The following is a 16,493-nucleotide window of genomic DNA, read 5'->3' as shown; positions in this document are numbered from 1 at the left end:
GGGAACGATCTTGAATTCTTATTATGTTAAATTTTCAAATAAGAAGAGTTAGACGTGAAGTAGTGAGTTTCTAATAACTTATGAAATTATTCTTGTTGGTTTCTTTCAGTTGGAATTGTACATGAGTTCTGAGGTTTAGATGTTTAAGTTTATTTGATCATTTTATGTGTTGAGATGATTTCGACTTATACCATGTAAGGTCTAATGATGTTAATCAATAGTAATCCACTAAAAAATCATACAATTGATCTTTTTATAGAAACTGTCATTCTTATTCTTTTGAAGGTTCCTGTAGATGTCCAAGATACGTATTGAAATATGTGAAAAGTTAGACATATAAGAACAATCACCATAAGAAGTTAATAACTGCAAATTTCAACGAATTCACCAAAAACATCTAACAAAATCTGACATTAAATATGATGAATAAATGATTCTCTACGTACAATTCACAGTCAACAATTAAGAAAATTTATGATTTAGACATGAAAACATTCAATGACATGATCAGCAGTCTTTAGGAAAAAATTTAACTCGAAAGAATGATTATTTCTAAATTTAAGTGGAAAATCGATAAAATCCACTGTGAAATTATTTCATGATGAACTGACATTAAACTTTGTTGTTAATTTAAGAAGACTAAAAACAATAAAAATACCTGTAAGAACTCCATTAGACTATATTTACTGATTGAGATCATAAATCAATCAATGTTAGAACACCATTGAAAACCTGAAAGCACTGGACGGCCATTTTGTCATAGTATGGTCGCGGAATATCGTGGAGTGGTTGCAGTTAGATATTAACACTGTTGGATGCCAGCTCAGTAAAATAGAGGTTAATCAATAACGCGCGAGACCAAATGTCTTGTGTTTGAATCCCGTGTGCGGAGCGTGGATGAGCACTGCTAAGTAGTCCTATACTAGTACTAAACGGCCGTCCAGTGGTTCCAGGTTTTCAATGGTGGACTGACATTGATCGATTTGTGATCTCAATCAGTAAATTTAGTCTAATGGAATTTTTACAGCTATTGTTGTTGTTGTTGTGACCTCAATCAAAATTCAACAATCTCCACAACCCCCAAATGACATTTTTATTGAATTAAATGATCTATAAAGACACACATAAATTTAAAGTTTATTTTCACCACAAATAGATGTCATTCGAAGGACCATTAAAAAATCGGTTATATTAAATACTCATTTCGTTCAAGCTTCGAACTCTTCCACAATACACACCAAGAATTAAAGACTATATAAAATCCGGAATATAAGAATCATTAGGAGATTCTGATAATACTATACTGTCAAATCGAATTCAGTAGTTGACATATTCAACTATAAACAATTTTTTAATATAGTCCGTTCTTTATTCAATGTCATTAAAGAGTACCTGTTTCACTTCGAAGAATAGAAATTACCACATTAATTTTATTTAGGTCTTAGATTTATACTACTGTAGAAGACTACGAATTTCAATGTAACACCTGTCTTGTACCATTTAACTTTGAATGACTTTTCCACTGATCACTATTTACTACCACTGTGGTGTATGCTACTTATGTTCACCGATATAAGTAGTATGCAATACCAGTCGAAAGTGGAATGCTTGTCACTACACTACTAATTTTGAAAAATTTTACCACTTAATTCCAAACACTACACTAAATAACATTGTCAAAAATTACGACTTTTTTTCATATTCATAAAAGAAAACAATTTGAAATATACAATATTTACATAGAATTTAATGATTTAAACAAAATTATGATGAATAGAACTAACTTCAAATTCAGTGAGAAAATCTTGTGATTCAATTGGATTATGTCGAACTCGAGCAATTAATTCTTTAATCGTAATTAATAGAACACGTTCTTTTTCCGCTTCTGTTTGTTCATTACCCTTGGGAATGGATGAATTAGTTAATTATTAAAGTGGACAGATATAATAAAACAAGAAAAAAAAGGAAATACACGTACAGATATACATGACAAGTAAACAATATATACTCTGTATGTTTGGTATAAAAACAGCACAACGTTTAACTGACAACGTACACTGTGGAAAATAAGTGAATGTGCATAAATCCAGTGATGATTCAATGAATAAAGCAACGCTTCATTCAAGTCTGAAGTTTCATATATTTGTAAACAAAAAAGGATAATTAAATCAGCTCTTGCATTCATACATATTTAAGAACGTGTTATAAATTAGAGATATATAAGTAGGTTACAGGTTCGAATGAATTGAGTTTATAATGAAAATGTTAAATATGCTAAAATGTATTAGAACTTATTGTGAGCAAAAGTCTTTAGTCTTATTTTACTTCATAAGAAGAAAACTAGATTTATAGGAACCATTTAAATTTTACATAAGAATTAGTTTAAGTCAATATCTGGTTTTACCAAAAGAAGGTAAGTGCTGATAACTACACGATTAACTGGACAGGAAATCTACAATAACCCTTGTAAGTTAAGAACATATACAACATAGATGTTTACAGGATTTCTCTGCCGAAAAGACTAAGTAGGAACTACAACTAACTGGCTTGTTGTAGCTTACCTTTTATTGAACAGTGTTATTATTAATAGCAGTTTTTCCTAATAAGCTATTTAATAAATAGCCTTCTCTGGTGATTTACATATAGCTGAAGTGAACTGTACAAAGCATAGAAGGTCAATTAAATTACTCTGAAATATTTAATCTAATAAACCTTTAAACTGTAGTTGCAATATCGATATGTATAAGCAAGGATATATGATGGCTAGCAGTGACATCTAGGACGTGCGTCTCGGCTTATTCGGGACTCGTTGACGCGAACGGCACTGTGTTTGAGTCCCGGAGTGAACACCAACTTTGGGATGCAAGCACATCTAGCTGACAAGTCCCAATAAGACGAAATGCACGTCCTAGATTCCATTACTAGCCACCATCCATCTTTGCTTATAAAGCCTGTGAATTAAAGCAATATCGAGGCAATCTAAACAGTATGCACATATGCCAATAAGAGACTGATCAATTGCAGTCCTAAACATTAATGGGAAGATTCAAACGAATAATACGAAATGAATACCGATATTTGTTTAACAACAAATGTAAAAACTCCCATTACAACTAAATACTCCGCACAGTCTTTAAAAAAAAAACTAACACGAACAACAATTTTATTTTGGAAAACGTGTGAGCAAAAGGATGAAGTTTCCAGTGGTGAGCTATCATGCATTATCTCAATGGCAACCGTGATAAAACAAACAACAAACAATAATAATACTAGATAAATATGCACCTCTCCACCTAAATGTAGAACGGGAACAATATGACGTGTAGCTCGAGGTGGTTCAGCTGTTACACGAATATTTGCAATTGCACGACATTTTGATATATTTTTAGCTACTCGACATAAACGTAATCCAGCATATGAACGTGCACGACCAGATCGATGTGGTGATGTACTATAACTAGGAGGAGATGGAGAACCTGACATAGTAGTACGCGTATAACCTGGTGTTGATGAAGATAATGCAATAGCTGCATCGTCTGTAGGTGTAGAAGCACCACCAGTCCCAGAACTTACAGGACTTGTAGCTAAAATTAGATTATGTAGTGCTTCATCATCCATAGTTTGTGGACCACTTAAACTTGCTCGTCTGGCACGACGACGTTCCAGGAAATTAGCAGTAGTTGATGCATTCAAGATTAATGCAGGGTCAATTTCAGGGTCAGGTTCAAATGAAGCTAATCTAAGTGCTGCATGATATTCATTTTCTGTTTTAGATTCAGTTTTCATGTCGATATTTGCTGCTTTTAATTTCTGTTGCGATTGTAGTTTTTCCGAACTGTTAGTACTTGATCGACGTGAACCAGATCTTGATTTAATCTTAGCAGGAAATTAAATAGTGAATCAAGCAGTAAAGAAAAATAATTTATGATGATTTATTTTAAACTAATTTTGTGTTAATGTTTGTGATGCTTACAATGCGACAAAACTAACTGCAGAACTTTCTGATTTGGATCACTTTATGTATTCTATTCTATATGAATAGATAGTAAATTACAAATCAACAAAACAATTCTTGAAGAAAAGAGTAACGGAAGTCATTACATCATGTGCATTTTAATGATCAATATAAAATATAGTTTGGTCAAATATTTTTTAGAGAACATATCAATTTATAGGAAGTTTCTGACGCTAGAACGTCATTGAGGATCAGAGAATACTGAATAATTGTTTAACTATAGATGAAGACCCATCAGTAGTGATCAGGTATGAATTATCTCAAACACACACATCGTTAAACTTAGTAACTGAAGGCTTCACACTGAGCATGATACCTTTAGATGACTGTTCAGATCCATTTGAAGTTCGACAATTTTTAAGCTAATAGGAATCCATAACAAAGTATATGTTCTGACAGCATATGAGGTTGTTAATTTTCTTCCCATAATTCCCAAAAAGAAATTAAAGCTGACGTTAATACAGCCTACATAGATATGTAGAAGATATGTTCAGTCTATTTGTTCATCCTTTTACACAATCAAATAATGATACTACAACTGAACAAAACCAAAATGGCTATGTTATTGATGCCTCTCACTTCAAGGCAATAATCAAAATGAAAATTCGATTTTGAAGAAGTCCAGACAGGTTTGCTGGACAAAACGTTGAAACTATTTAAATCATTGAACTTATTTCAAACATAATCTTCACATATAATGTCTTCTCCATACTCAGAGCTCAATTTCTGTCAAACAATTCGTTCTAATATATACGAATATTCGTATAAACTGAAAAACTTTTCAAGAAAAAAATAAAAGTCAACCAACCTTAGGTGGATGTGAACTAGCGATTAGAATAAATTGTGCTACATATGTTATAATTGAACGTTCATCCGGTTTATCTACGTCAACATCTAGAATTAAATCAATAAATGTAAGGAGAATATGTTATTGTAAATATAAAATCACAGTAATCATCTACTTCTCGATAAGATGCAATTCAAGAGAAAGTTTATTTTTTCAATATGAGTTAATATATTAAAATATGAGGTAATATGCCCCCAAATTCCCTGGTACGGCCTGGAGTGGGGAGAGTCAGCTCTCCCTCTCGAAATGATCTTACATGGCCACGCATATGCAGCCACTGCCAGGGAAGTCCTACTCAATACCTTCTCGCGGAGGAGGTGTTTTTTACGAAATTGAGAGGACGAAAAGCGAATGTCCGACACCTTAACCGGGTTGGTGGATAGGGAGGAGAGTTGGAAAACCTTGATTCCAAACCAATGGTGCATATGGGCTCCTGAATGAAAAAATGGTGTATGAACCTATTGTCGGTCACTGGCTTCCACAGGACGACATCTCCTGACGTTTCTACACTGCTTTGTTGATTAGACCTCTGGTTCAAAGACTCGAGGATTGGCCCCTAGGAAAACCACCTGCTCCGGTCTGGACACCTGGGCAGTATCATATTCCACACACAAATCAAGTGACTCGTGAGGCATATATGTATTCGGTGCCCCTTTTTATCAGTATTTATGTGTTCAAATAAATAAATGAGTTAATATTGTGGCGTATTTTACTTATGTTGGCAGTTTTAAGTAGTATGTAACACTAAACAGAAGCGGAATGCTTCGCAGCAAAAGATCGAATTGAAGAAAACAGAAAGGAAAACAATAAACAATTGTAATAACAACAGAATTGAAAGAATCGTGAAACACGTAATGGACAACTGAAGGAGGATGTGAAAATAATATATTTAATGTGTTGTTTCCATATTTTATACGAAAGCACTGTGTAATGTAGCGTTGAATAATGAATTGGTCTTCTCCAACTCAGTTCTTGTTTACGACAATATTAGTTAAAGAAGTATTGAAATTCAGGAATGATGAACAACAATATATGGACTATATAGAAGTGTGCATTAATGACTTCATTCAACTATGAAAATACTACAATCTCCACAAATCTTCCATACTAATCATAAGTATGTTACAGCGTAATGTATGAACTTTTCTAATCTTTAAAAATAACAATTCAGTTTGACACAATATGAAAATAAATTACCTTCAGGATCTAGTAATTTTGGTACACCAAGTCTTTGTTCAGCTACGTTGAAAGCAAATTCTAAATTCTCACGATTTTTTCGATGCATAACTTCACCCATATCAATAAGACTTGGATTAATGTTATGCACCAAAGCACAAAATGCTTTACCATCACGCCAAGATGAACCGAAGTCGGTAACTCTAATTTCTAATGTTCTTTGTGTAATAAAAGAAAAAACAACACGAAGAAAACACGTATGAAAAGTAGTAAACTGACGAGAAAAATAATCAATGTGATGAATGAAAACAACAATACATTTCCTGATATTCACATCAAACTACAGGAGACATATATGTAGCACACAAGGATATATATGTGACAGTGAAAAATCAGTAAGTGTTTGTGTGAGATCGATTGCTTGACTCGATTATGGCCAGATTAATAAGAATTATACTACTTACAAATCCAATCAATGAGTGAAACAAGCTCATGAAGAACATATATCAGAAGATAAAATAATTGATCAGTAATATATGATAAATTATTTCATAAAACAAAATGATATACTTGTATCTACAGAACATCCAATACAAAACGAACATGATTAAACTTCATTTTAATAATAAATAATTTGGGGATACAGATTTCATAGGTTATTTACAAACTGATACATCTGAGGCCTTAAAAGTAGGTATATTTATTATCCGTCATAACATCACTATGATTCAGTCATACTCATGCATTTTACAAACATACAATTGTTCATATGATTAAAGAACTAGGTTTTCAACTAGTTAATTGTCAGTTCACATCCCTGTCCTTCCAATTTAACCTGGATAGGCGATAGGAAGTATTACTTGAATTAGCACAAACAATGTGACCTGAATCCTAATACGTTAATCTGTACCTTTCAAATGTATGATCTCACTACAAAATGCTATAACTTACAAACACGTGAATATTTGAAAAAATGTAGAAATCATAGTTAAGAGACAAATTTAGGAGAACTTAAAACCAAAAACAAATACATCAATTCATTATTATTACTGATAATAACTTACGATTTATGGGAACGAAAAGACTGTTCAACCCAAGTTAATAAAGCTTGTCGAGTCCTGGAACCGGTTACACTTTTTGTACTATCCACTTGTTCAGATAAACTAGTCTCTTCAGATTTGCTACTAACATTTCCAGTGGCATCAGAATCGATTGATTTCGAGAGACTTTTACGACGAGATTTCAATGCATCTTTTAATACTTTCTGATGACCTTGAATCTAGTAAACGTTGAAAAACTGATTTTAAAAATAATTTCTGATTTTAATTGATAAACAGCATTGGTGAGACTATAATTTACGGCCGATCTTCGAGCGACGCTAAATTGGCCTTAGGAATGTCCACTTACTTACCAGGGCTAAACGAGGTTTATAAACCTGTGTTAGTAAGGATTATGATTTGCAGTTGATGGTTAGGGTTAGGAATTAGATTTAGGATTTCCATCACGAACTGACATCAATTAAAATGCTAAAACGCTATTTAACCAAATGGATGAATGAATTTCGAGCCAAAATACAAGACCTGTTATCCTAAATCTGATTGATTCGTCGATAAATCATAGTCTCACTACAACATTTCATTTCTCTAAAGAAGCAATTAATATGATAACCCAATAATTAATTCAATGAATCTATACGTAAAACGATTATTGACATTACATGGGATAAGTTTATAATACTGTAATCCATAATTTTTATTGATAATAATTGATGCCTTTTTATAGTGAAGATACTACTGATTTTTTACAAAACTAATTCACTAAATATTTTGTCCATTTGTTGCTGAAAAAAATAGACAACATGTACACAGTTTGTTTAAACTAAAAGCCGGAAGTGATTCTGGTCATTTCAGCAAGGTAATGAATGAAAAAGAAAAACAAAACATGGACATATTTAATCAACTTGAAGTGAGTTTTCACGTGTTTTCTTTTTAATTCCTGACTGACTGTATTTTGTTTTGCTTAACTCATATATATCCTGTTGGGCAGTGTACAAGTTATTTATTAAATAAATAACTTGTTTGTACAACATACACTAACTATACAGACGCAATTCTTTATCTATGATCTGTAAAGAGATTATGCTAATATGATATATAGAAAACAATTATTTATAAAAAGCTTTTATCAATTTCCTTTTGCGACAGAACATAATCCATATGTATACATAAATATATATATAAGTTTGAAAATGGTTGCCATGACAACCTGTTACCGATAAAATTCAGTACAATTTACCACGTATTTTTTGTTAACTATCAGTGTTATAATCGTCAACATACACGCATATGCACAGATATCCCTGAATTCAAATTCATACCCAGAAGTACTGATGTAAACTTTAAATAATATGGTGTTTTGTCATAATAAATCATTCCTAAACGCTCATGACATTGTTGTTGTGTCATTTCCTCCCTATATTATTTACTAAAGACAATTCCTTAAATATAAGACGGATGACTGTTACGCTCCATATATATATACTAGTAGCAGTGTTTTGCCCCTATATATTTATTAATTTGAACACATAAACATTGGTACACGGGGCCATGTTGGTAGATGCAGACTACTTGGTTGGGGTCCGCGTGACTATCGTAACCAACGGTTAGAGACTCTTGGTGACATGGCTCAGAATCGATCACAATGGCGTCGGTGTATACACTCCCTGTCTTCCCTTAAACTAAGAGATTAAAATCGCTTCATATCTTTCTTTCTACGAACCAATTTTTTCTTCTTGTACTATATCTCTATATGCAATCTTTCTCCTACATATTACTACCTTTGACCTAACCACTGCTATGAATCCGGTGTTGATCTTGTTGTGCTGATGCGGTATGGCAACCTGGACCGATGCACATATGTGCGTGGTCCTACGTTGTAGCTGACTGACTGACTGGTACATGGGGCCACCGAACACATATATGTCACACAGGTCACTTGATTTATGTGCTGGATGTGATACTGCCCAGGTGTCCAGGCCGAAGCAAGTGGTTTTCCTAGGGGCCACTCCTCCAGCCTTTGAACCAGAGGTCTAATCAACAAAGCAGTGTAGAGACGTCAGGAGATGAAGTCCCATGGTAGCTGGTGACCAACAATAGGTTCATACACCATGTCTTACTCTAAAATGTTATCGTCACGGATTATGCATTTTGCCCTTATTAAATATTTCAACATCGTCCACATCTTTGTGAGTAATCGTTCAGTTAAAAAGTAATTTATGAATCGGATTTTTCCAAATAATACAACCTTATTTCTTTGAAACATTGCTTCTTTTGAATACTAACCTAGCCACAATTGTAAATTAGTGTGGTAACTGTGATTATTTTCATGTTATATGATATCAGAAATAGTTCATTTAGCTTACTTGATAAAATAATATGATCGACCATATAAGACCTAAAACAATTGCTGGTTTTCCGTCGACCACATCTGCGGGATTGATATTTACAAGTTTTATCTATAATGAACAAATATTTAAAAGAAAAACAAACAAATAAACATTTTTTTGCTTATTGATAAATTACTTCAGATAGTAAGTTAAGTGCATTTAGAAACTTTATAATAAATTTTAATAAATCACTCAGTGACTTTCATACAACTGTAAATTTAATTTGACCTACATGCTAAACATTTCGAGAATAAAATTATTGTTTTAAACTTATTAGTTGAATTCATGAGTCAATCTAAGCTACACCAACACCACTGCTGAAAACCAGGATGCACTGGACGGTCGTTTCGTACTAGTATGAGACTGCTCAGCAGTGCGTATTCACGATCCCGCACACGGGATTCGAACACAAGACCTTTGGTCTCGCGCACGAATGCTTAACCTCTACTTTACTGAGCTGGCATCCAACGGTGTTAGTGTCTAACAGCAATCGATTGATGATCTTGCGTAACCCCTCATCCATTGTCTGAGGTAGATTCCTATCTCTACCCAACACGGATTGAACTCCATTGCTCACGGCTTCTAACTAGAATGTTTATACAGATATATGTGGTGAACGCTAGTTATGTTGACAAATATAAGTAGTATTTAACACCAATCATAACTGGAATGTCTCGCAATAGAAAATTGAGAAGATCGAGTTGAAGACAACAGTAATGTAGATAGAGTGTAATCGTAATAAAAACAGGAAGAAAGGGATGATAAAGTAAGAAACTGTTGATGGGAGATGTGCAAATGAAGTATTTAATGGATGGTTTTCGTATTTTGTGAAGACATTCTGGAATTTTCTATTAAACAATAAATTGGTCTTCCCCACCTGAATGTTCGTTCACTATAATATTATCTTTATTTTGGATATCTTTAACCTTCTTTTTGATCTACTCATAAGTTAGCTAGAAAAAAGACTAAAGTGTAGTAACAAATTCAGTCAGTTTTCCGAATGTAGTTTGAAAGTCGATCGTTTTCTTTTTAATTTGTCAATTTGGAAATGCTATAAATACGCATCGCTGGTTCGCAAGACCATTTTATTCGACTGTATCGCGGAAATGAAGCCAATTGACTATCAAAACAAGCCTGGTACTGTTATATTTTATGAGTCAGTCATTTTAGCATAAAAAGTCTATACTGAGTGATTTACTTTTTACTCGTCCCAGTATTACCCATCATAAACTAATCACTTCAATAATTAATTATATTATATAAACACTGGAAGATACTATGACTTTGCACTAGACAATAAACTGGTTTACCCCATTTGAGTGTTCATCCACTATACATATATACATAACAACACTCTAAGTGGGATCAATAATTCCCTAATCAATGTCAGGATAAATTCTCACTTAATTAATTTAGACATACTTTAATATGAAATACAATATTCTAACAATCAGATAAATTAATCTAAGGTAACATACGATTCACAAACAAACAAACGAAAAAAAAACGATAAACTTCACAAACTTACTTTACATGTTTTTTCTAAATAATCTAAAGCATTACGAACATTGCTAAGTTTATGAGCTCTTTGTAGAATACGAGGATTTTCAATTTGCTAAATGAACAAGACAACAACAATAACAAAATGCATCATATAGAATAAAATGATAAAATGAATAAATTATATATATATATATATATATATATATATATATATATATATATATATATATACCTTTGATTATATGCTTTCATTTGACCTATTGACTACTATTACATGATTTAATATTCTTAAGTTATTCCCAATCTGTTACTTACAGTCTCTCATACTCACAATCACTTTTTGCTCGATCTTATATAATGATTTTTTATATTTTATGATGTGATCCTGTCTGATTTGCTTGTATATAAACCAAGTATATCTTAAATATAGGAGTCATATAGAGGAGGCTGATATGTGTTCTGGAATGAACCGGATGGGTTAGGAGAGAAGCTACTATACAGAGAAAGATTCATATTTGATGCAAGACTGCTAGTACTGGTTGACGTGTCATTGGTTTGAGCACAGGAGCAAGGTCATAGAATTCGGTATTCTGATTGGCGATTTTGTCACGTGGCAAAAGTCATAATAAGAAATATATGAACGATGTAAATAATTTATTAGGTACAGGCCTGTGTATTTGACTATGATCTAAACTTTAGTTAGATACAGTTTTGTGATACTAATCGGATACCCAAATCAAAGTAGGCCAAACGAAGTTTGAACCCGGACCGACTTGGTTGAAAGTCGTTTTTTAACTAGCAGGACACCATAACTCTCCCATAGACTTGAGGTCACATTGAGACTTGATTGATAGAATCCGATCACTAATGAGCGATAGGTCGATTGTAAATGAGTTGGATTTCGTATTGTTTTATTGATTATTCAGCAAATAATTCTAATTTTAAGCTGTGTTTTGACAAATTAATTGTTGTTGTCTTTTACCGTTCATATATTACAAGTCATTTAGACATAAATTTATTACTCAGATTAGTATAAAAATATGATCAAGTCATGTAACTATTGTGATTTATTATTTGTAGTACGTTGTGGGTTTGTATTTTATTTAAAGGCCTAAATAATAAGAGTAGTCTTGGCCACTTATCTGATCTTCTATTTTATGCTATTGAAGGTTTGAGGACATGAGAATTTCTGTGAACTTCCGATGCAATAACGAACACTATAGCGTTGTTAGTAGACTTGGTGTTAGCAGGGTAAGGCAAAACTGCACAGCAAACAATAACATAATGATAATAAGTTTAAATAAAAGCTGTATCCATTATTTAGGTTACTGTAAATATTCAACATTTTAATGCTTTACACACTTCTCCTCTATGTTAATTTATTTAATTCACCTTTTATATTTTATTTCAGTTATCACTTACTGCTACTGTGATGTGTGCCACATATATCGATATAAATAGCATATAACGCCAGTCAGAAATAGAATGCCTGACAGCATAAGGTTGAGAAGATCAAATAGAAGAAAACGGGAACGCAGAATAATTGGTATGGAAATGAAGGAACAATAAAGTTTGAGATAATTAATAGACATTTTTAAAATAAAGAATTGAAGGTATGGTTTGCACATTTTACCACCAGTGTTCTCGTTCTTAACACTACCATCTCTATTCCCATTTATTTTACCTTTATCCGATTTTCGGTTAACGCGCTTGTGTTAATAATTACATAAAAATCAATAATTGTAATTTCATAGACAGTCTAAAGCTCCTTTTAACTGTTTTTATGATTGATCGAGTAAACAGGTTACACAACATGATACTTCATAGTTGTGTAGTAAGTTTAACGTAACTATTGTCAAGCTATAGTGAGTAATTAGATTATTCATTTAGACCAAGGCCACTGTCCATATAAACATATTGAGATTAGTCCGTCTACTAATAAATTTACACACATAGTAAGTATATTAATTCAGTATTTGGTATTATAACTTCATACATAACCTTATATTATCCCAAGGTTCAATTGAGTTGATAAATCATTCAAAGTGTACACAATAGCTCAACTGAATAAGTAGGTCATCATGATTACCTATCTACATAGCTTTGACATTATTGTACAATAAATCTGCTAGCATCGCACGAGTGAGTAAGTTACATGTTTCCTAACATAATAAATTCCAAATCTTCACAGTCAGCTAGTTAATCAATCATAGTCAACGTATAATCTGACATGAATGTCTGTGTATTCCTCCAAGTTGCTGCACTTAAAATCAGTCCGGTTGAGAAAAATGAAGAAATCAAGAAAATGAAAAACAAGTATAAATGGGAATAATATAAACCAAACCACCCTGATTTCAACATAGTAAAATGACTACTTTTCAACATGCATTTCGTCAACAAACAACAAAAATAAGTGTACAATAAAGTAACCTCTCCCTCTTCCTCAACTAAACTTATGACGTCACTGCAATTCTATAATTCTGAATTGGAAGTAGTTGTATGCGGAAACGAAAAGCAAAATGCCAAAAATAAATAACAATTACTAACAATATTTTATTAGTTGAATTCATGAGTCGATTAAAGCTAGACCACCATGGAAAACCTGGAAGCTTTGGGTGGCCGTTTTGTCTTAGTACCAACTCCTCAGAAGTGCGCATCCACGACCCCGCATGCGGGGTTCGAACTCAGGATCTTCGTTTAACCTCTAGACCACTGAGCCGGTACCCAACAGTGTTTTAATCGACTCATAAATTCAACTATTAAATTACTACAATATCCATAAAACCCCTTTCTGATAATATTCTAATTAAACCGGAAACATCATGGTATAATGACATACAAAATATTGATGAAAATCATATGATACAAAGAAAATAACTGATAAGGCAACAACTATAAAATTTACCACAAATATCTTATCAATATTCAAGTATCTAGCAGATGATGAGAAAAGAGTTTTATCACAGAGTAAATCTCAAAAGACTTGAACAAAAATGAATGAAACGCAACAAAATATGAAGATAATATAATGGACATGAACCTCGCTAATGAGTGTATAAAAAACTTGTATTACGGGTAGAATATGTTGAGTAGTGAGTGCAGATAGACATACTCATATGTGTCACACATACATAATAAACTATTTTGTATTTCAAATTGCTTCTTCACCGATCCCAACACCATACTGTGTCACCAGACGTTGTTATGACTGTTATATTTATTCCTAATTACGCAATCGAAATTTCAGTGTCTGAGTTCATATGATTTAGTCAACCTTAAAGCTTATTTATTTAAACATATAAAGATTGGTACAAGGAGGCACCACACTTCGTCATTCGATTTGTGTGAGGGCTGTGATACTACCCCGGCACCCAAAACTGAAGTATGTGGTTTTCTTAGGAGCCACTCCTCGAGCCTTTGACTCAGAGGTCTGATCCACAAAGCGGTGAAGCAACTTTATGAAATGCAGTCCTACGGAAGCCGGTGACCAACAATATGCTCATACACCATTTGCTCCCTAAGGATACTGGAGCCTATCTGCACCATTGGCTTGGAATCAGGATTTTCCAACTCCACTATGTGAATCCTCCATATCCACTAACCCGGTTAAAGCGCTTTTCGTCCTCTCAACTTCATAAACACTCGCGTCACGAGAAAGCAGTGAGTAGGACTTCCCTGGCAGTGACTGTATACGCGTGGCCATGTGAGAGCACTTTGAGAAGATCGGACTATCCCCACCCTCGGCCGTACCAGGGCATTTGGGGGTTGCAATCAAATCTTAAAGTAACATTAACATTTATGATGGATATCACACAAACAGCATAGTATTGATCAGTGGTTCAAATTAAAAAAAGAAGTAAAAATTTAAAGAGATACACGCAATGACACTGATGAAACCTAAAAACTAATTACAATTGACACTTGATCGTTAGAATTCGATTAGTATTAAAATCTAGACAAACAGAACTTTAGTTACTAATCAGTTATCCCTTGATGTAAATAATTTAATCTCTTAAGACGTCAGTTGTGGCTTGAATAGGTCAGTAGTGCCATCCCTGATTGTGGCACTAGGGGGTGTGAGTTCGAGTCTCGTATGCAAAACTAATTTCCTTAATACTGTAGGTATATACATCATGCTAATGAGTACTGGTTAACATGAAATCTAGAATGAAGGGTTTCATTTCGATTGCCTCCAATCTAACGCTGAAATAACCAGTTCGTTAAAAAAACTGGTAATTTAAAATTATCGGCATTAATAATGCACTAATTTAACATTTACCACGGTAGTCATCATCAACAGCACATCATAGATAGGATACAACTGGCATAGGTTCTAGAACAAATAAACTTAGGGGTATATATAAACAATAACATAAAAATGATATTATACTGCATTGCAGTTGGTTTCATAGCTAATTCGAATGCTTTCGCATCGAGAAGATGGTGACTTTACACAACCACCTACGTGAGAGATTATTTAATTATTATGTCTAGGGAACAAGACCATCATTGCATAAAAATGCTGATAAGATTAATTATTTCCAAATAGTAAGTACTGAATTAGTGACTAGACGATTCAAAATTCTCCTGTGAAGAACAATTAAGGCAACTAGAATTTGCCTGCTTACCTAAAACAATAACAGGTGCCAATTAGTGGATTAATTTTTGTATCCTATTAAACTGATTATCTCTAAAGCTATCACAAGAAGGTTGCAAACCTATGTCCAAATAAACCGTAGTTAGGGTCCTGTCTTTTTTTTCATAAAGTGATTGACAACTTGAAATTAAGATCAGATCATGTAATAATACTAGTTCAATCAGTAGACAGTCTTAAGGATAAGCTAGATCTTCGTAGAAATGTTTGCTGTAACAATAAACACAAATTAAACGACTAACCGTTTCTATCATTGGGAATTTAATTGAAATCACTAATTTCTCTAAACGAATTCAATAAGGTTCCTATCTGAATTTTGTGGAACAGTGGCATAATAGTTAAAATACACGACGTTCAACTAGTATGCCATAATTTCAAAATCTGACCCATCGTTACTTGTTGTGTTGGAAAAACTGATACCATCATTAGTCTTTGCATAAACAGTAAAGCTTAAAACCAAGTACGCCACTTATGTTTACAAATATAAGTAGTAAGTAACACTAATCACAACTGGAAGGCCTCGAAACAGAAAATTGGGAAGATCGAATTAAAGACAAGACAACAGGAACGTAAACAGTGAGTAGTTGTACTAACAATAGGAATGAAGGAACGATGAAGTCTATATGAGATAAATGATGTAAGATGTTCAAATGAAGTAGTGAATGGTTGGCTTTCATATTTTACTAACATACTTTGTAATTTTGCACTAAACGACAAATTGGTTTACTTCAATTAAGTTCTCATTCACTACACATAAATCCGTAAATGGTAGGTGAATTGTAAAATTTACTCAAATTTTACTACAGAGAAAAAAATACATTTCGTGGAGAATAAACAAAATATTTTAGAATAT

The 16,493-nt window shown here is 33.1% G+C and overlaps 1 protein-coding gene across 1 annotated transcript in view; it reads right to left on the bottom strand.

The window, feature by feature from the left end:
- Positions 1 to 16,493, bottom strand: part of MS3_00010750 (uncharacterized protein) — a gene marked incomplete at both ends in the record, with an annotated part of 122,452 nt that overhangs the window by 89,068 nt on the left and 16,891 nt on the right. Inside the window, 7 exons of the mRNA XM_051219145.1 lie at positions 1,785 to 1,901; positions 3,286 to 3,876; positions 4,824 to 4,909; positions 6,060 to 6,256; positions 7,103 to 7,317; positions 9,460 to 9,552; positions 11,012 to 11,098. Of these exons, the coding sequence (XP_051067499.1) occupies positions 1,785 to 1,901; positions 3,286 to 3,876; positions 4,824 to 4,909; positions 6,060 to 6,256; positions 7,103 to 7,317; positions 9,460 to 9,552; positions 11,012 to 11,098 (1,386 nt within the window). The remainder of the gene's footprint in view (positions 1 to 1,784; positions 1,902 to 3,285; positions 3,877 to 4,823; positions 4,910 to 6,059; positions 6,257 to 7,102; positions 7,318 to 9,459; positions 9,553 to 11,011; positions 11,099 to 16,493) is intronic.

The sequence above is a fragment of the Schistosoma haematobium genome, chromosome 2 (assembly GCF_000699445.3).
Source record: "Schistosoma haematobium chromosome 2, whole genome shotgun sequence".
Lineage (NCBI taxonomy): Eukaryota > Metazoa > Platyhelminthes > Trematoda > Strigeidida > Schistosomatidae > Schistosoma > Schistosoma haematobium.
The sequence above is the reverse complement of the archived record's forward strand: the minus strand, read 5'-3'. Positions and strand labels throughout refer to the sequence as shown.